This window comes from Jaculus jaculus, chromosome 9 (genome assembly GCF_020740685.1).
Source record: "Jaculus jaculus isolate mJacJac1 chromosome 9, mJacJac1.mat.Y.cur, whole genome shotgun sequence".
In the NCBI taxonomy this organism is placed as follows: Eukaryota; Metazoa; Chordata; class Mammalia; order Rodentia; family Dipodidae; genus Jaculus; species Jaculus jaculus.
The window spans coordinates 33,960,544-33,982,518 of NC_059110.1; the positions used below are offsets into that span (position 1 = coordinate 33,960,544).

Genomic DNA, 21,975 nt, shown 5'->3' on the forward strand with positions numbered 1-21,975 from the left:
TACGCTTGTGATGGGGAATGTGCGTGTGTGGTCTGTGTGTGTATACACCTGTGATGGGGAATGTGTGTGTGTGGTCTGTGTGTGTACACGCCTGTGATGGGGAATGTGCATGCGTGGTCTGTGTGTGTACACGCCTGTGATGGGAAATGTGTGTGTGTGGTCTGTGTGTGTATACGCCTGTGATGGGAAATATGCATGTGTGGTCTGTGTGTGTACACGCCTGTGATGGGGGAATGTGTGTGCGTGGTCTGTGTGTGTACACGCCTGTGATGGGGAATGTGCATGCGTGGTCTGTGTGTGTACATCCTGTGATGGGGAATGTGTGTGCAATGTCTGTGTGTGTACATGCCTGTGGTTGGGGAATGTGAGCGCATGGTCTGTGTGTGTACACGTCTGTGATGGGGAATGTGTGTGCGTGGTCTGTGTGTGTACATCCTGTGATGGGGAATGTGTATGCATTGTCTGTGTGTGTACATGCCTGTGGTTGGGGAATGTGTGTGTGTGGTCTGTGTGTGTACATGCCTGTGATATGGGAATGTGCATGCCTGGCCTTTGTGTGTATATGTCTGGGATAGGGGAATGAGCATGCATGGTCTGTGTGTGTATACACCTGTGATGTGGGACTGTGCATGCATGGTCTGTGTGAGTACACGCCTGTGATGTGGGTATGTGCATGTGTGGTCTGTGTGTGTACACGCCGGTGATGTGGGAATGTGGATGTGTGGTCTGTGTGTGTACATGCCTGTGATGGGGGAATGTGGATGTGTGGTCTGTGTGTGTACATGCCTGTGATGGGGGAATGTGGATGTGTGGTCTGTGTGTGTACACGCCTGTGATGGGGAATGTGTGTGCGTGGTGTGTGTGTACACACCTGTGATGTGGGTATGTGCATGTGTGGTCTGTGTGTGTACACGCCTGTGATGGGGGAACATCGCATGTATACTCTTTCCCAGTAGAGGGTGAGATTGTCTGTGAGTTTACTCAGAATCAGTCTGCTAGTGAAGACATAAGGAAGAAGAGTGATCAACACTCTGACGGGCTTCTGTTCCATCACTCATTCCCACTAGAACTGGCAGGATGTTCTGGCCACAGTCCCTATATCATGCTGACCACCGTTTACCCAACGTTTCTTTATTTTCCACCCTGCCAGTTTTTATATGGCTACTCACCACTTATACTTAAAACAATTTGACAGACTGGGAAGGTGGCTCAGCAATTAAGGTGCTTTTCTGTAATTCCAAAGGACTCAGGTTCGATTCCCCAGGGCCCACGTAAGCCAGATACACAAGGTGGTGCATGTGTCTGGAATTTGTTTGCAGTGGCTAGAGGCCCTGGAGTGCCCTTTCTCTTTATATATATCTGCCTCTTTCTCTCTCTCAAATAATAAAAAAAGTAAATAAATAAAAGCAATTTATCTCATTTCTAGCTATAATAACCTCATAAATTCCATACAACAAAAATGTACTTGTGAGTATATGTTAAAGATCCAACTATTAAAGTTACCACACAAAGGGTCTTAGCTTGGTAGCAGACAGCATAAGGCCTTGCGTTCAGTTCTGAACATACCAAAGCTCCCAATGAACAAAGGGTCTACCACACAACCCAGTCTTCCCAGCAGTGCTGAACTCTACTTTGAAAAGTGTTGCTCTGCCTTGAATTTTCCTTACTCAGTTATTTATGACCAGGATTAGAATCTAATCAAAAGCAGTTGCAGTTATACTTAAGGATACAGAGTTATTTATCTGAACTACAAAATGATCTACAAATCTCTGATTCATTACTTTAGGTACTGAGTCACAGGAAAGCCAGCAGCCCAGGCTCACTGACAGCACTTCTCAATGAGACACCTGCCCATCTGTGGAAACCAGGGATTAGTGCCATTGTAGCCCTCCACTGTTTTCCTGTAGGGAAATGCTAAATGAAAACAACTAAGATAAAACTAAAAATAAATGACAAGCTGACTGTGGGGTGCAGACCTATGATCCAGCCCTCCAGTGGCTGAAGCAAAAGGATGCCAAGCTACATAGATCCATAGGTTACACAGTGAGTTCAAGGCTAACCCAAGCTACGTAGGGAGACTCTAGCTCAATAATAATAATAATAAATAGCAAGCAAGTTGAACTCAAAGATCCATGAATTTCTCAAAAACCCTGAGATCATTACATTAGCTCATAAGTAAATGTAAGGGGACTTACACTGAGGTTCCTGACAATTTCTTCAGAATTAACTGTTTCAGAAAAAAAGAAAAAGAAGGATAAATCACATTACATATAAATCACTACAAAGTGAACAACTAAAGCAAATTTAACACATATGCTTATTTATCTATGACTATGATCTGGAAATATTAAATATAAATGACTTAAACCACTTACTTCAGCATTGTAGACTGGAGTATACTTTTAACCCAACAGCATGAGATATTACCACGAACCCTATAGTTTGACTTTATGTAAACATGGGAATTTCTCATAGGCTTCTGTGTGGTCTTCCCCAAAAGGTAAGGGAGCCTGGTAATTCCCACATGTTCTCCAAAGCAGGAAGCTATAAATCATTCACTTCCAGTTTTACCTCTTAGCTTTCCTCATCTGGCGTCTTCATACTTACAAGTGAAAAAGTCCTGAGGTATGTTGCGAGTCCTGATGCGAGGGGCGGGCCCTTCATACATATAGAAGTTTATTTGCGGGACATAATCAATCATGTATTCTATCTTGTCACAGTAAGTCTTGTCCATTCCTGAAGAAAACAAAATTGTGGAACCTATGAATATGGTAATAACTGCCTATCTTTGGTTATTTCACACAGGAAACCCTTTATGTTACGAATTTCAAACAGCTTCACTGGGAACTGGTACAATTTATTTCATTACTATTCCCTAAATAGCAGAACGTGAAAATGTGTAAGTTGAGACGAAACATGTTTATAAAGTGAGAACAGTTAGAAATAATGAATAGATCAGCTGTTTAATAATGAATTAAAGTAATTACAACAAATAGCCTCTGTAAGTTAACTGAATCTTTATACCATGCAATTTGTACAAAAGACAAGCATGTTAAAAATATTGAGAATAAAAATTGGAAAGTATTTACTCTTAAAGACACATTAATATTTATTTAAGCATCATGTTCTCTAAACCTGCTAATTAAATCTTTTTTTAAAACTCTTCAGACTTCATAAAAATTTTTGTTTATAACAATTACTTTTAATAAACTATGCATTAAAATGTCTCTGTAATTTTAAGCCATTAGTAGGGAAAACTGTGAGAGAACCATTTAGAAATTTTGAGAACATATTACTGTATGTCTCACAGTCTGAACGCTCTTCATCTTTTCCTCCTCATGCCCAATGCCCTCCTCCTTCATGCTGTGGAGTTCAGCTTCCAAAGCTCCCTTAGGAAGATGGCCTGACACCCTGGCTGCAAAAGAACTGCCTCTTTCTTTCTGAGGATATATTTAGCACAGGACCCATAAGTGAGGAGATACTTAGCGAGTTTTAGGGGAACACATGGGTGTTTCAAAACAGGATGAGTTGCGGCTAGGGGTGTGGCTCAGTTGGTAGAGTACTTGCCAAGTACACATGACACCTTGGGTTTAAGTCCCAGCAGCTCATAGAACTGGGTGTGGTTGCACACGTCACTTATGCCAGCATCTTGGAGGTGGGGGCAGGAGGATCAGAAGCTCAAGGTCATTCTTGGCTACAAAGTAACATGGAGACCAACCTGGGATATGCAAGACTTTGTTTTTTTGTTTTTTGTTTATTTGAAAGTGACAGACAGAGAAAGAGGCAGACAGAAAGAGAGAATGGGCGTGCCAGGGCCTCCAGCCACTGCAAACGAACTCCAGACGCGTGCGCCCCCTTGTGCATCTGGCTAATGTGGGTCCTGGGGAACTGAGCCTTGAACTGGGGTCCTTAGGCTTCACAGGCAAGCGCTTAATGGCTAAGCCAGCAGCCCAAAACCTTGTTTTTAAATTAAGTAATAAATTAATTAAACACATAAACACTGTGAATGTATTTGTGTGCCAGAGAGAAGGAAGCAGCTATTTTACTCCCTTTAACATTCGGGCTAAACAAATTCAAGAGTTAACCTCCAGCAGAGAGACCAGAGGAGACCGGGATTTTTATAGACAAAAAGCTTTGACTAAACACACAGCTGGTCAGCTGGTCCCACAGGTCTTACATCCAGATCCCAACTAGACTGGCCAATGGAGTAATGTGCGGCCAGCATTCAGGACGGAGTCACTGGCTGAAAGGAAACCCCAAAAGCACTTTGTGGATTTATTTCACAGAAAATAAAGAATGTGGATAGATTTTCCAGAACTGTTAAATAATTTAACTAGAAACTTTAGTACTCTTTTCTTCATAATCTACCACATAAAAAGAGCATTCTTTGCTTCTTCAGTGAGTCTTCAGGTCATCTACATAATAGGAGGGGGAAAATGATGACTTCAAAACAGGAGAGAGATTACTTGGAAAAAAGGGATTTGGAAAGGGGAAAAAGGAAGGTGGTAAGAAGGGATTATAATCATGTTCCATTGTCTGTATGTGTGGAAATTGTTAGTAAAACTTTAAAAAAAAAAAAAAAGAGTTTCTTGGGTTAGGCAGATGGGTTGGTGGTTAAGGCACTTGCCTGTGAAACCCAAGGACCAAGGTTAGATTCCCTAGTACCCATGTAAGCCAGGTGCACAAGGTGGTGCATGCCTTTGGACTTTGTTGGCAATGGGTAGAGGCCCTGGTGTGCTGATTTTCTGTCTGTCTGTCTGTCATATAAATAAATAAATAAATAAATAAATAAATAAATAAATAAATAAAATACTTTAAAAAAAAGAGTTTATAGGTCTTGAAATGTAGGTTTTAAAAAGCGGGCTGGGGAGATGGCTTAGGAGTTAAAGACACTTCTTAGAAAAGTTTGATGGCCCCAGATCCAATTCCCCACTACCCACATAAAGTCAGATCTACAGAATGGCACATGCATCTGCAGTTCATTTGCAGTGGCAAGAGGCCCTGACGTGCCCTTTTTCTCCCTCTCTCACTCCCTCTCTCTTTCTCTCAAATATATAGAAAGATTTTTTTTTTTTTTTTTTTTTTGGTTTTTCGAGGTAGGGTCTCACTCTGGTCCAGGCTGACCTGGAATTAACTATGTAGTCTCAGGGTGGGCTCGACCTCTCAGCGATCCTCCTACCTCTGCCTCCTGAGTGCTGGGATTAAAGGCATGAGTCACCACACCCGGAGTATAAAAAGATTTTTAAAAATAACAAAATTACTATTACAAAATAAAATTAGTGTCAAATGAAAAAAGAACACAATGTTCTTTTTGTGGGATCCCTAGAAGAATAAGATATGATCAGTGATAAACCATGCTTTTAAAGAGCGTGCGTACCATGGTCAGCCAGAAGGATGATGTTGACACAGTTGTGCAAGTTCCTCTGCTTCAGGCCTTCCATCAGCATCCCGAGGGCACTGTCTACCAACTGCAAGGCTTTAATTACCTTTAAAACAAGCACCAAGTTAAGACTGTCAGTGTAATTGGTTTCAATTAACCAAGTCATGATTTAATCAAGTAAAACTTAAAACATTTGTCTTCTCTAAAAGTGTTATTCTTTGATAGAACCTTAGAGCCCTGCACCCGTGGAACCACATTCACCAAGTACCAATTCCCCAACTTTCTACGAACAGTGAAGTTAAGTTGTTTCCTATAAAGGAAGTTTGACTAAGAGTCAACACATATATAAGCAATGTTGAACATCAAAACAAATCATTCAGGGGACTGGCGAAGTGGCTTAGCAGTTACGGCATTTGCCTAGGAAGCCTAAGGACCCGGGTTCAACTCCCCAGGACCCACGTAAGCCAGAAGCATAAGGGGACACATGTGTCTGGAGCTCATTTACAGTGGCTAGAGGCCTTGGCATGCCCATTCTGTCTCTGTCTCTTTCTCTTTTATAAATAAATAAAATATTAAAAAAGCATCATTCAACTGTGAATGTTTTCATAATAATGCCTGAGCTAGAGGCATGAGTCCCTGGTACATTTAATATCAGAGGATTTTATACATTTCTTGAAGATCAGGTGTCAGTGGGAATCACAGAGCTAAACACACAGTGTGTTTCCTAATAACTCTGTTTCTAGGCAAATATTTAGAGTACAAAGGGAGAATAAATGCAAAATACTCTCACATTATTGACTTACAATTTAAATTCCAGGAAAGATTTAAAATAGTACACAAATTTTAGCGTATGTGCTGCTGAAGTGAACACAAATTATGTGCAAATTTCAAGACACATACTCTGTATCTCTCACGAAACAGTCTTTGTGTTTTGTGCTAGGAATGACATGCTAGGCAAGCCTCCTGCCATTGAGGCACTTCCCCACCCCACAAAACATTTTTAAGAGAACAAAGGCAGAAGAAAATGCTCACAATACCGTGTTAGACATTTACAAATGAAAACTAAATTGTATACACACCCATACATAATACATGATCCTGACATTTACAGTTTCTGAGTAAATACTTGCACAGGAAATAGAAAGAAAATCTATCAAATCCTGTTAATGATGATTGTCTATGATCAGTGAACTGGAATTCACTTTTAACTGCTTATATTCTTCATGTTTTAAGATGCTTCTGCAGTTTATCCATGTAGGATATTAAGGTGGCCTAAAGTTTAAATAAGTTTCACTGATACAACTTTTCAGTATTTTTCAGTTAATAAGAATGTATAATAGTACTGGATGAGCAGATGTTTGCCTGTTCATACTAGTATTATAATGATTGTCTCTTTTCTTTGTACTTTTGAGAAAGACTTTTACAAGTCAGGTATTGCTCAGAGTAAAAGTGTATTATTTCATGGATCCTGATGATGGAATGTCTAGTCACTGTGCTTTGGATCAGTACTGTCCTCTTTGTAAAATTGAATACAAGGCTGCAGAGGATCCAGCTGGCCAAAAACCCTAAACAGCATTGCTAGAACCTGCTTTCAAGGTTCAACATACTTCCAGACATCCTCCCTCTACACGCTTTTCTACAGGGGAGTTTGTCAGGGCTGTGAAATTCTTCTGCCATGAGAGAGCATTATCAACACAGAAGTCAATCTATTCCCAATTTTCTCCTCTGAACTGACTTGTTCTTTCTAACTTTTCAGCCCATGTAAGATGTAATAATTCACTCATGAGAAATGAGTAGTGGCTGACTCTTACTGGTCTATTAAGGCCGTTGTTTAAAGTGACTCGTGACTAGTCAGGATGTTTTGTAAGTACACGTCCTTACTACTGAACAATCACTGGAACAACCAGCACTTCAGAAGCTGAGGCAAGAGGCTGGAGAGTGCCAGGCAACCTGGGTTACGTTTTGTGATCTTGTCTAGAAAGTGGTGAAGGGAGAGAAAGGAAGAAGTAAAAAAGGATGGCGACTGAAGGGGAGAGAAGGGGAGAAGGGAAGGAAGTTCTTGACTTCAAATGATGAAGGTAGGTTTTGGTGACTAGAAACTTTGGAATAAATTTATTAACTGTTAACAATGTGGAGTGAAGGCAAATTAAAATAGCCTTTGTGCTTTGAATTTACATGTCATATTAAGGCTGGATTCAGATGTGGCTAAACATAACAATAAATGGAAAAGCCTTCAACTTTCTCTGTCCACCTTGCCTCTCTGTTCTGAGTCTTAAGTAGGCTTGGTCTTAATCTCTCTTCTATGCTCACTCCTCATTCCTTCCCTAAGACAACTTTACTTTTCAAAGTCATCTATATGCTACCATTTTCCTAGTTGTCCATCTCCTCTGAGCTTTACACACACATTCATTTGCCTTCTGAACACTTATATGCATTTGGCATTACAGGTGCCTCAACTGCATAATGTGCATCCTCCCTCAATGCATTCCCCTGCAGTGGCCTTGTTAATGTGAATAGAACCATCCTCACTTACCTACTGGTGTGTGATAGAAAGCCAAAATCCATTGTTCTCTCATCCTTCTTCCTTGTTTCACACCAGGTTATGGCAGACCCTCCCCTAACCAGACCTTCCTCCATCCGTGATGGTTGGTCTCCTCCCTAGTGCCAGTCACTATCCCCTCCTTTCTAGAAGGTGACAGAGATGAATCTGCTTCTCCCCGGTTGTTTCCCTTGCATTCCTCTTTCACAGTGAAATGATCTCTACGTACACACAGATCTGGTTGCTCCACTTTTCTGATGACAATGCCTCAATGCTTTCCACTGAATACTTTTACGGCTTACAAAGCTCTCCATGATTTGGGTTCGTCCTGTCTAGCCCTCTCCCCTGGTTCCCAGTGCTCTAGTCGTGGGTGGGAGGTAATATTCACACGGTACCTCTGAGAACACTGACAGGAGCACAAGCCTTACCTGCTGTGGCCATTGCCATGCTGTCTCTCTAGAACCATCTAGCCACTAGCCTGGCTGAGTATTTGGTTGGTTTCTGTGTTCCATTAATAGAGTTAGCTCCTCCCTCTATCAGCTCATTTGTGAATTCTGTTTCCTTTTTAGTTACTCCGGGAGAACCCTCTAGTAAGCCCCCCCCACACAACCCACGCCTGACTAGAACAAGATCTCTTCAAAAACACTTTTGGAAGGCTGGAGAAATGGCTTAGCAGTTAAGGTGCTTGCCTGCAAAGGCATAGGACCCAGGTTTAATTCCCCAGCACCCACGGAAGCCAGATGCACAAGGGGGTGTATGCATCTGGAGTTCATTTGCAGTGGCTAGAGGCCCTGGTGCACCCATTCTCTCTGTGTCTATCTCCTCCCACTCTCTCTCTCTCTCTCTCTCTCTCTCTCTCTCTCTCTCTCTCTCTCTCTCTCTCTCTCTATTCTTACAAATAAATAAAATAAAATGAAAAACATCTTTGGACACTCAGATCCCTTCATGTGTAGCACTTTTCAAAATTACCCTTAAAATGTCTTTGGGTGATAAACTGGAGCAGAAAAAGATAGAAAGAAAGAAGGAAAAGGTCTGTAATGTGAGGTCTACTATAAAGGGAAAATGGGCAGACAAATGCAGATAAGAGTGTTCTTTCTCAGACATGCATAGCAGTTAACAGAGATAGCAGTTAACATAGAAAAGAAGAGCAAAGGAAAATGTTTCCGTGAGGGAGCCATTCACCTGCAGAGTAATGCAAGTAGGTGCAAAATTTGGTCATATAGACCAGAGAGGTGCTGAACATGGAAGAGGCCCACACATGTAAAGTTGTGAGCACCAAGCAGGTCCTTGTGTGAGGAATCATTGTTGCTTAAGAGGAAAGATGAAAAAGACTTTTCTGGAAAATAGCAAGGGCATAAGGCCAGAAAAAGAAGGCTCCCATTCCAAAAATGAAGAATTGTTAAGAGTTTCCATGGCGTGACAATGACCATCAAACTCCTGGGAATGTTCTGTTTCAACCGTGGGCAAGGCAATACGGAGGCCTCAGTGGAGTTTAGAACAGAGAATGGCTTTTTTTTTTCTAAAAGTTATATTCATATAGTGAAATTGTAAAAAAAAAAAAAAAAATCTAGGGCTGGAGAGATGGCTTAGAGGTTAAGGCACTTCCTACAAAGCATACAGTCCCAAGTTTGATTCCCAAGTACCCATGTAAGCCAGAGCATAAGGTGGCACATGCATCTGGAGTTCATCTGCTGTGACTAGAGGCCTTGATGTATCCACTCTTTCTATATAGATATGCCTCTTTCTTTAATAAATAAATAAATAAAAAGGAAAATAGTCTAGCTAATGAAAGAACTTACTGGAGGCCACTCAAGTGATAATGGGGCTTTTGAGTAGAATCACTCTGTTTGAGGTATTTATAAGGAAATGCATGAATACAACCATCTATAATAGGCAGCTGGACACAACACAGTGAACTTAGCTTGAAATGGCCACAATGACAGGCTGAATGAGGGCTAGAGAGGAAGGTAGCTCAGCTGGCAGAGTTCTTGCCTAGCATGCCCAAGCCCTTGGGTTTGTTCCCTGGCATCACATAAAACCAAGTGTGGTAGGAGGAGAACCAAATATTCAAGCTTATCGTGGGCTACATACAGTCTTTTCTAATGTTTTTATTTATGAGAAAGAGAGAGAATGAATGGGTGCAGCCAGGTCTTTTGCTGCTACACATGAACTGCAGACACATGTACCACTTTGTGCATCTAGCTTTATGTAGGTGCTAAGGAATTGAACCAACCCAAGTCAGCCAACTTTACAAGCAAGCACTGGGTATTGAGCCATCTTCCCAGTCCTACATAATTTTGAAGTTAGCCTGAGACATATGAGACTCCCTCAAAAAATAAAGGGCTAGAGATGGCTGAGTAATTAAGGCACTTGCCTACAAAGCTTAATAAGCCAGGTTCAATTTCCCAGTACCCACACAAAGCCATATGCATAAAATAGTTCATGCATCTGGAGTTTGTTTCTAGCAGCTGGAGATCCTGGCACACCTATTCTTATCTTCTCTCTCTCTCCTTGAAAATAAATAAATAAAAATATTTTTAAAGTTTTTAGGAAAAAAGAAGCAGAAAACATTTTGAATGGCACATGCAGTATGGCCTTAATGTTTTCACTATAATGAAATAACAGTGCCACATCGAAGGCTTTGATATGTTTTTCATCAGAACCAAGATGTGGTTAATAAAGCAAATGTCTTCCTAGGACATTAGCAATTTCGTGCTTTAGAAGGCAATTACCTTTTTTAGACTTTTAGTTATTTTCACTTAATGTATTTATCAACTGCATTTGTGTTCAGTAGAGATGAAAGAATGCTGCATTATTCTCTAGGTTAGGGCTAGATGACTTTCCATTTGTTTAAAAAGAAAGAAGAAACAAACAAACAAGAAAACTTACTCCAGCACTAACTGGTCCACCTTTGTGTCCTGCAGAATCTGGCTCTTCCACATATATTGTATAAAAACTGGGTCTATGAGTAAAATTGAAACAAAGAAAGACATTAATAATTCAGAATACACCATAGGCTCTTTGGGCATTTTTATAGATCTTGAAGCATCCTGGCCATCCCCTCCTCTTCTCTCTAGTCTTCCTCTTCACCCAGGCTGTCTACACTGCCTCAAGGGAGACAGATCCCCGTGAACTGTTCCAGCCCCTGGCTGCAGCAGCCTGTCCTCAAAAGCAAGCGCCAGACCTGTTCTTATTCTGCCCCAACTCCATATGCCACACTGACATTTACCTCTCCTCTCAAGGACTGGCTCTATCTCTGTGGTGTCAACTATGCCTTCAAAAGCTCTTGAAATGAGCCCATTAAACGTAATGCTAAAAGCAGGGTATGGAGGTGCATGCCTGTAATCCCAGCACTCAAGAGGCCCAAGCAAGAGGATTGCTGTAAATTCAAGGTCAGCCTCGTCTACATAGTGAGTTCAAGGCCATCCATCCAAGGGTTACAGACTAACACCCTGACTCATAGACCCCCAGCACCCAAAAGGCGTTGCCAAGATTTGTTTTTAAATATTCATTAACAGTAAAGAAGGAATTCCAATTTTCACCCACACACGTGACGCTATGCCAGCATTTCTCCGACACTAGGTCTTACCTTTCAGTTTTGGGCAGATCCAGCCATTTTAACAATGTAGAGACCCTCTTTTCATATGGAACATTGCTGGGGGGAAAAAAGAAGAACATATTTGGAAAATTCACCAAGTCATGAGCTGGAGAGATGGCTCAGCAGTAAATGCATTCTTGCACAAACATGAGGCCCGGAGGGGACCTGAAACTGGCTGAGTTCAAAGCTCCAGATCGCACATAAAGAGCGTGGTACGGCCAGGCAGGCCTATAACCTCAGTCCTGCGAAGAGAGCAGAGCAGGCAAAATAAAGCAAACAAGGCCATCCAGCACCACTCTCAGGAGAAGAGCAGGAGTAGGATGCCTGGTGTGCAGCTCCGGCTACCTGAGGGTTGGGGGGGGGGGGGTCTCTGCTGCAGGAGAGTACCTGAGGACCCAGCAAGGGAGAGTGCTTTGGGATTCTCGGTCTTGGTGCACTTGAGGTCGATGCTTCAATGCTATTGCAAAAGGCTACCCTTGAGCAATAGGTGGAAATGACTGAAAGAGTGAGCCTTTTGCTGGGAATCAAGTCAGAACCGTATCCAAAATGAACCCACTCTCCATTACCAAGCACCCACCAATCATGGGCTACAAGAGGGCCTACACTTATTAAATTCTCTTCTAAGAAGCAAAGGTTATCCCATTTATCTGGCACTAACTTCACTCTCTGTTGGAGAATTTGCTTCTTTTTTTCAGATGGACGCTGATTCTAAGGAAAGAACCAGCCCATCACACCTCAAAAGGGCCCCAGCTGAAACTAAGAATAATTGGGGAAATGAGTTAGAGTGCTGCTCATTTTGTGAACCTAGTACCAGCACAAGGGTTAAGGAGATAGACACAGAGAACACTCAACTCCTACCAAACCAGATATCCAGAGACACAGAGGCTCCCAAGACCTCATCACCAAAGCAGACCTAAAATGAACCCAACATGGCTAAGGGAAATTTGCAGAAGAAGGGGCGGAAAGAACGTCAGAGCCACATGTTGGGTCATGATACACAGAGACATTGCCTCCGACCCATAACTGATGGCTAACCCACAATGCATGGCTCCTATTCCCCAACGAGGAGGGTCTCTGCCGAGGGGGGAGGACAGGGAGGAGGCTAATGATGGAACCAACTTGACTGCATACACTGAGTACAAAACTAATTTTTTTAAATTATTTATTTATTTATTTGAGAGCGACAGACACAGAGAGAAAGACAGGTAGAGGGAGAGAGAGAGAATGGGCGCGCCAGGGCTTCCAGCCTCTGCAAACGAACTCCAGACGCGTGCGCCCCCTTGTGCATCTGGCTAACGTGGGACCTGGGGAACCGAGCCTTGAACCGGGGTCCTTAGGCTTCACAGGCAAGTGCTTAACCGCTAAGCCATCTCTCTCCAGCCCCAAAACTAATTTTAAAACTGAGCATTTTTTTTTCTTTTTTTTATTTTTATTTTAATTCATGGAGGGAATTAACCTCAAGCAGAGGAAATTGCTGATGGGAAGGCCCCAGTGAAAGGCTGAGACCCATCTAGGGGTCAGAATTGCCCTGGAGGAGTGGATGGAGAGCAGTTGTGATGACCAGTGTGTGTGCGGAGAGGGGCGTGGATGTCATTCCACATAGATAAGACTTTGGGAACTTGTAGATTTTTACTTGGACGCAAAACAAAACCATTGAAAATTTTGGGACAACAGTGCCTTCTGCCTCTGCTTCCTTCAGTATTACTCCTCTGAGCCTCATTAGACTATTGCATGGCTGTACACTGGCAAGAGTGTAAAGGGTGCTTAAAAACAAGTGTCTGAGCCCAGTAGCTGAAAGGCAGGGTTCCACATGCCCTTGCTGTGAATGTAAGCCTGTGCCTCATTGGTGGACTTCTTGCTATGAATGTAAGCCTGTGCTGCATTGGTGGACTTCTGGCTACCCGTCTTTCAGTACCACTCTTAACAGTTTTCTTACAACAGGACACATTAGAAGCAATATATAGGGTGTGCGTATTGGAGGCCATTGAGATCTTTGGTGCAAAAGAGTGCTTTTTAATAAACTTCCATAAATATAAACAATATATCATGATTATGATCCTCTCCGACCACCTTCCATTTCCCCCTCCCAAATCCCACCCCCACTGAATCCCATCCTTATAACTAGTCTCCAAATGGGTGCCTTAATTCGATTTGCAGTTTAAAAAAATACTTCATTTACTTATTTGAGAGAAAGAGGCAGAGAGACAGAGGGAGGGAGAGAATGGGTACGCCAGAATCTCTTGCCACTATAAACAAACTCCAGATGCATATGCAACCTTGTGCATCTGGCTTTACACGAGTACTTGGGAATTGAACCTGGGTATTGCAAAGAATTAAGTGCTAAGCCATCTCTCCAGCCCTGGACTTGGATTTTAAAGGAGCCCCTTAGGTTGAGGAAATGAGAACAGACTGCGGGCACTGAGGAACAGATGTAAAGGGACAGCTATAGGAATAAAGGGAAAGCGATGTAACACCAAGCCAGGGGAGTAATGCCTGGGGGAATAAAGGATCCTCAGATGCATCCTGTGTAGGACAGAATCAAAAGCATTTACTGACAGACTATATGAGGGACAGAAGAGAGAAGAATAAATGATTCCAAGGTTTCAGGCCCACACAGCTTGAATGAGATTTTTTAAATCAAGATTATTATAGGAAAGGGCTGTATACAGTTCTATGATAAAGTCCATGCTTAGCATACACAAGGTCCTGTATTCATTTCCTAGTAGTAAAATGAAGGGTGGAAATTAAGTCAAAAAAAGCCAGAGCTGGGGAAATGCTCAGTGGGTAAGAATGCTTGCCATGCGAGATGAGAACCCAACTTCAACACCAGAAAATTAGAAAATGAAAGAGATTATATCATATTTAAAAACAGAGCTGGAAGCCAGGCATGGTGGCGCACGCCTTTAATCCCAGCACTCGGGAGGCAGAGGTAGGAGGAGCGCCATGAGTTTGAGGCCACCTTGAGACTCCATAGTGAATTCCAGGTCAGCCTGGGATAGAGTGAGACCCTACTTCTTGAAAAACCAATTAAAAAAAAAAAAAAAACAGAGCTGGAGAGATGGCTTAGCAGGTAAGGCACTACCTGCAAAGCCAAAGGACCCAGATTTGATTCCCCAGGACCTACGAAAGCCAAATGCACAAGGTGTCGCATGTGCCTGGAGTTTGTATGCAGTGGCTGGAGGCCCTGGCACACCCAATCTGTCCCTAAAATCTCTCTCTAAAATAAGTAAATAAAACAAAACAAAACAAAAAATAGTCCTACTCATTCCTGCCCATAAGGGTTCTTATCTTAGAGTGCTTCCCTACCTGCTATAATTCATATATATTGAAGGAAAAGAGTCGTTGATAGCCACATCTGATCCTGGCCAGTAGTACGAAGCAGCTTTCAAATTTTGATATATTGCTGTCAGCCATATCTGTAAGGTAAATACAGGGTAAGGTCATAAAATGATAGGATAGTTTCTTTGGAAACAAATGCTACAACTTACTGCAAATGCCTATTTTGACTGCAAAATGTTCATAATCATTAAAATCCATCCTTCTAGCAATTAAAATTTATTACTATTGAAGTATCTATCTTAAAAAATAAAACACAGAGTAAGGCAATAACAAACTGTTCTTTATCTTTTAAAGCTTATGGAATTCTGCAATTCTTTACCTTTGAGGAATAGTAAATCAGTGGGAGTAGAAAATGGAGTAAGAATCTGTTGCAGTTACCACATCATGACGGGGATGAAGCACCCAAACAAAAGCAGCTAGCAAGAGGAAAGGATGTATTTTGGCTTACTCTCTTGAGGGGAAGCCTCATGACGCAGGGGACATGGTGGAGCAGGGGTTGTGTGTCCTTTCTGCCACAGCAGGTGGAAAACAGCAGCAGGAGAGTGAACCAAATTTAACACCAAGCCGCAGGCTAATAACCCTAAAGATCCACCCCAGCGACACACCTGCCAAGTCGCTATCAGCCTGGAGCCAAGTACACAAAACGAGTTTATGGCGGTCATCTGATCCAAGCCACCACATTTCTTATCAAGAAATTTGCAGACTGAAAGATTTATCATACAACAGCTGGTTTCAATATAAGACTATTTGAGTGAGAAGTCATGAACACTTAAGATATTCAAATAGTGGTGAAAGACCTTTACACCCCTGGCCACAAGAAGCCAGATGGAGAATGTGAAATTCAGAGTGAAGCAAGAAGATGTCAGTGTTCCAATGTCACGCAGAAGCTCGCGCGGAGGCCGCGAGCAGAATGTTACGCACCGGCTGCCCGCCCCACCAGGCGGGATTATTTTTCTGTGACGAATAGAGTGAGAAATTCTTGTTGAGATGTACATCATACATATTGTTATCGATGATGCCATGTGACTCCGGATACAACCCCTAAAATTTAATTATAAAAGAGAGCTGAAATGAAATATACTTTAGTAAAATATATACATAATCTATATATAAAATAAAATGTATATAAAATATGTACACAATAAAACAGCATAACATCTATTCTCATACCTAGGAGGGACATTGTATGCTTTTCAATGTAAAAGTCCTAGACCTGAAGCCAAACATCAAGATATATAGATATATGAGGTCGCATATATCTCAGATTATATAAATAAATAGATAAATAAAATAAAAGGCTGGGCATGGTAGCACACACCTTTAATCCTAGCACTATTCAGGAGGCAGAGGCAGGAGGATCGCCGTGAGTTTGAGGCCAGCCTGGACTACACAGTGAGTGCCAAGTCAGCCTGGGCCAGAATCAAAACATACCTTAAAAAATTAAAATGTCTTAATTACCACTCTATATTAAAATACTAAAATGAAAGGTCATTAACAAACAAACATCTGATGATGATAAAGGCTGAGGGCTCTTAAAATGTGCTCTAGATCTTAAAAAGCTTAATTTTCCTTTGAGTTTATTTTGAGCACCTTCACCTGCTTTTTTTTTTTTTTTATGAGAGAGAGAGAGAATAAGAATGGGCCTGCCAAGGCCTCCAGCTGCTGCAAATGAACTTCAGATGCATGTGCCACCTTGTACATCTGGCTTTCGTGGGTCCTGGGGAATCGAACCATGGTCCTTTGGCTTTGCAGGCAAGCGCCTTAACCACTAAGCTATTTCTCCAGCCCTTACCTCTTTTTTTAATCACCAAGGAAATTTCATTTGCTTTAGTTATTGGATCCAAAAACATGCAGCCTATCTGAGTCTATTTATGAACGAGAACTCTTTGTCACTTTAAATATGACTAAAAGACTGGGGAAAAACAAAATTCCCCACACCAAAGTGGTTGTCCTTATCATATATTGCCTACTGTTTCCAGCTGCTCTTTGGATAAGTAAAGGGCAATCAAAAGATCAGAAGAGAATAGCATTTCTCATGCCACACAAGCTGTCTTGGCCTCACAAGCGTGAATTACCCTAATGCAGGATTTGCCATTATGCCTGGTGATGCTGTACTGGCTGCATATTCCAACCTGAATTAAGCCATGAACAATATATCACCGCATGTATTTGCAGAGCATGTAACATAGACTGGGCCAGTTCTCTCTCAGCATATCTGGCTGTTGTACTCAGTAGTTTCCTGTCTGGATTGTCTGTCTTCCCACAAGCCAAGCACTTACCGTGACAATGGTATAATGATTTGGGAAGGTTTTGGTAGGATACATAGCTCTCATATATTTTGAATGAATTCCACATGTTTCTAGAAGAAAAGATGGTGAGAGATTAGAACAGTCTTTCATGTTTAGAATTACTTTGGATAACCAGAAACACGAACACAAGAGTTTCCCAGAAAAACTGAGAACTAACTAAATAGTGGGTAAAAGATGGAAAGAGGTTGAAATTCTAAACTCTAAATTTCTTCTGTTCAAAAAAAAAACCAAACTAGGGCTGGAGAGATGGCTTAGAGGTTAAGCGCTTGCCTGTGAAGCCTAAGGACCCTGGTTCGAGGCTCGGTTCCCCAGGTCCCACGTTAGCCAGATGCACAAGGGGGCGCACGTGTCTGGAGTTCGTTGGCAGAGGCTGGAAGCCCTGGCGCGCCCATTCTCTCTCTCTCCCTCTGTCTGTCTTTCTCTCTGTGTCTGTCGCTCTCAAATAAATAAATAAAAATTTAAAAAAAAAAAAAAAACCAAACTAGTTTTAGAGAGGAGCAAGTTCCTTTCTATAAAGAGCCATGTGACGCTTTCGTCCTCCCAAGGCCATATTGTTTCTGCTGTAGCTGCTTAACTCAGCCATGGGGAACATGCGGCCAGAGCCCCACAGATAATGTGCAATAAGTGAACGTGACTGAGTTATAATAAAACTTTGCTGAAAGACATTAAAATTGGGATTTCACATAATTTTTATATGTAATAAGATTTTCTTCTCTTTTAAGAAAACATTTTAGCCAGGCGTGGTGGCGCACGCCTTTAATCTCAGCACTCTGGAGGCAGAGGTAGGAGGATTGCCATGAGTTCAAGGCCACCCTGAGATGACAGAGTTAATTCCAGGTCAGCCTGGACCAGAGTGAGACCCTACCTCGAAAAACCAAAAAAAAAAAAAAAAAAAAAACATTTTAAAACAGAAAACATTCTTAGCATATGACAGGCCAAAGGGAATAAGGCAGAGTAGGCAGGAGTGGACCATAGCTTGTTGCCTCCTGAGGTAAAGATTTCCTAAATTACCCACTACCAAAACCATTTTCTTTTACTTCCCTCTTTATTTATTTGGCTATTACAGTAAGACTATCCTATATGTAAAATACTCAATATAACAAAAACTCAACAGACTAGTTTAGGTAGCTGAAAAGCTATTTTACTTCCTTATGTTACTCGGTAATGTTTACAAAAACATTAGCATTATTGCTTATTATTTTTGGTTCAGTTTCAGTTTGCTCTGTGAAGTTTCCTAGATGCTGTTTTTCAAAATAATGGCATTAACTTTGCCTCATTGTTCCATTGTTTTCAATGTGCACAGTAACCCTATTTAAAGAGGTCAGGCCCACTGCTATACAGAGCAGTTTCCTCTGAAATGGTTCAGCTCCGACATTTTCATAGTGAGAGTCCATTGTTCCTCATTCTAAAAGCACGTTCTCTCACAATGGATTCTACTTAAGGTAAAACTAAAAGTGAGACTGTCCTTTTTCTAGCCTTTGGCGTTTCCAGTATGATACAGAACTTTCCTCCTCTACAATTTTCTAGGGCCTCATACCAAGTCCATTCTGATAGGAAGAGAGTAATGAAAACCTTTTGTTTTTGCAACTGGGTCTCACTCTAGCCCAGGTTGACCTGGAACTCACTCTGTAGCTCAGAGTGGCCTTGAATTCAGGGTCATCCTCCTACCTCAGCCTCCCAAGGGCTTGAACTAAAGGCATGAGCCACCACACTCGACCTCAGTCTTTAGAAAATCTCATTCACTTGGTTCGGCTATGAAAAATAAGAAAACATATTTAATATTGTTAAGAAGTCATAAGATAAAACCAGGCATGGTGGTGCATGCCTTTAATCTCAGCACTCGGGAGGCAGAGGTAGGAGGATTGTCATGAGTTCAAGGCCACCCTGAGACTCCATAGTGAATTCCAGGTCAGCCTGAGCTACAGTGAAACCCTACCTCGAAAAAACAAAAAACAAACAAACAAAAAGAAGTCATAAGATAAAATGAAAGGAAATCTAACTCACATAACTATAAAATCTTAAGTGGAAGAAAATGTCATACAATAAACAGAAATATAAAGTCAGTTATTGTTTTTATTTCCTTACAATATGGGTGGGGAAACTCAAACTCCTAAATGCCTAAAGCCACAGGGTATAAAGTAAACTCTGGTTAAGCTGCCAGTAATGGAAAAACACAATGCTGCCCTGGTAAGAAAGTCCTAAACAGGACACACCTGTAGCCAATCTACACGTGCAGGCTGTCCCTTTGTCATCCGCTTTGAAACAGGCCACTGAAGCACAACCTGGAGAAGGTACAATCTCCCACCCTTCTTTCAGATCACAATCTTAATTACTACGCAACAGAAACCTTCCAGAAAGACATAGCAACCCAGTAAGAAAGGTTGCTCTATAGGGGAAAAGTAAGAATATTAGGAATGAAGTTGTTTGTTTTCAATGTAGCTTTAAAATATTTACCACATAGATAAGTTCCTTCTAGAAAACTATTTTATTTTAACTTTTTAAGCTGTTTATTTATTTAAAGATTGAGGAAATAGAGGGAGAGAGAGAGAGAAAGCAAGTGAGAATGGGCACGCCAGGGCCTCTTGCCATGGAAATGAACTCCAGATGCATATGCCACCTTGTATGTCTGGCTTTACATAGATACAAGGAAATCGATCCTGGGTCAGCAGGCTTTGCAAGCAAGTATCTTTAGCCATTGAGCCATCTCCCCAGACCTAGAAAGCCTTTTTTTTAAAAAAGGCAGAAGACCAAGTGGATAAAAAGAGGGAACAGCCAAAGATTATGCAGAGCAAAACTCCAATGCAGTGCCGACGACATTCACTAGGCATAATGAAATATTTGGAATTAAGGTATTCTATACTCTGAAGACACAATACAACCGGCTCAACAATAATCATAGGCCCAACATACATACTTGTTTTATCCCTCCTCAAAAGACCAGCCAGATGGTCAACCTGTGTTGTCTCCAGCACTCAGTGGGCTTGTCCTGGTGGCTGCAGGCATGCATCCCAGGCACACAGGGAAATGGGAAGCAAGGACCACAGGAGGGCCACCAGCGATGTGAAAGAACCGAAAGCCCTGGGCTGGTCTTCCCACCCCAGACACAACCACTTGTGAAAAATCCAGAAATGGCTTTAAAGGCTTTGAAAGCGAGGCAGATGTGAAAACCGTCACATGGGGACAGTCATAAGTCCTTAGCACCTAGTGTAGTGCCATGGCATGGTAGGAACCCCCAGCTCCCAGATTTTCTCTTCAAAAGAAAAGAATTGAACTGCCTGCCTACATCCAACTCTTCCAGCTGCTATCCAAGGGACTAGCGTCTATCTCACCTATCTTGGGGAGCTGAGGTGACCCACCATGTATTAGTCCCCTAAGAGACAAGGAACACAAGGAAGGGTTAAGCTAGCATGTGTGTGTTCACCCCAACTTCTCACTCAGACTCGGCTCAGCATGCATGGGTAACACACTGCTTTTCACAGCTTCTCCTTGGTGATGGAAAGAGTCAGACCACATATCTAATGCCCTATCTTTCCAGAGGTTTCTCCGGTCAATCAACATCTGTCTTTTCTACCTTAGAATAGTACTAGGATCCTCCTACTTGCTTGAGAGCCAGTGAAAACATATCAGTCTAGCACACTAGTCAACATGTTCCATCTCCTTTGCTCATTACAAAGAAAATACAGGGCCAGAGAGATGGCTCAGTGGTTAAAGTCATTTGCTTGCAAAGCCTGATGGTCAAAGTTCAATTCCCCGGTACCCATGTAAAGCCAAATGCATAAAGTGGTGTATGCATCTGGAGTTGGTTTATAGAGGCAAGAGTCCCCTGACATACCATTCATCTTCTTTCTCTCTCATTCTCTCTCTCTCTCAAATAAATAAATGCAAATATTTTTAAATGTATGAAGACTTCAGACCCAATTATGGTTAAAATGTTAATGTAAAACAGATTATAATTTTAAGATAGTTTCTGTAAGTGTCATGTTAATGACAAAACTATCTAAAGAAGTTACTTATAAGAGCCAGGCATGGCAGCACACGCCTTTAATCCTAGCACTTGGGAGGCAGAGGTAGGAGGATTGCTATGAGTTCAAGGCCGCCCTGAGACTACACAGAAGTTACTCATAAGAAAATGAGAAAAGGATCCAGGCATGGTGGCATACACCTTTAATGCCATCCCTTGAGAGGCAGAGAGAGGAGGATGGCTGAGAGGTCAAGGCCACCCTGAGACTACAGGCTAAGTAGTGAATTCCAGGTCAGCCTGGGTTAGAGCAAAACTCTACCTTGAAAGAAAAAATGAGAAAAGAATCAAAACATATCAACATATTTTGAAAAATAAAACATAAAGACAGCAAAAGAAGAAAAGGAAAACAAACGAACTATAGGCCAAACACAAAACAATAAAATGGCAATAAGGAGTCCTTCCATACCAGTAGTTACATGAAACATAAACTACCTAATCAGAAGACAGAAAGTGATGAAGTGGATTAAAACACAAAATCCAAAAACATAAGCACACAGACAGGTCACAAGTGCAGGAGTAAATAGAATCCAAAAGAAAACAGGGTTAAGTAGATGTTCTTGAGAAAAAACAGATTACATATACACACTGTCTCTTTCAAAACAGAGACAGAGAGGCTGGAGAGATTGCTCAGGGGTTAAAGGCACTTGTTGCAAAGCCAGATGGCCCAGGTTTGATTCCCCAGTGCTCATGTAAAACCACATGCACAAAGCATGTGTCTGGATTTTATATGCAGTGGCAAGAGGCCCTGGTATGCCCATACTCACTCACTCTCGCAGATAAATACAATAC

General features: G+C 41.8%; 1 protein-coding gene across 1 annotated transcript in view; it reads right to left on the minus strand.

Moving 5' to 3' along the window:
• The window catches only part of Enpp3 (ectonucleotide pyrophosphatase/phosphodiesterase 3), a 135,221-nt gene that overhangs the window by 57,496 nt on the left and 55,750 nt on the right, over positions 1–21,975 (minus strand). Inside the window, exons 8-15 of the mRNA XM_004651200.3 lie at positions 17,136–17,215; positions 15,778–15,897; positions 14,824–14,933; positions 11,509–11,574; positions 10,809–10,881; positions 5,378–5,486; positions 2,608–2,736; positions 2,196–2,227 (exon numbers count right to left, since the gene is read on the minus strand). Of these exons, the coding sequence (XP_004651257.2) occupies positions 2,196–2,227; positions 2,608–2,736; positions 5,378–5,486; positions 10,809–10,881; positions 11,509–11,574; positions 14,824–14,933; positions 15,778–15,897; positions 17,136–17,215 (719 nt within the window). The remainder of the gene's footprint in view (positions 1–2,195; positions 2,228–2,607; positions 2,737–5,377; positions 5,487–10,808; positions 10,882–11,508; positions 11,575–14,823; positions 14,934–15,777; positions 15,898–17,135; positions 17,216–21,975) is intronic.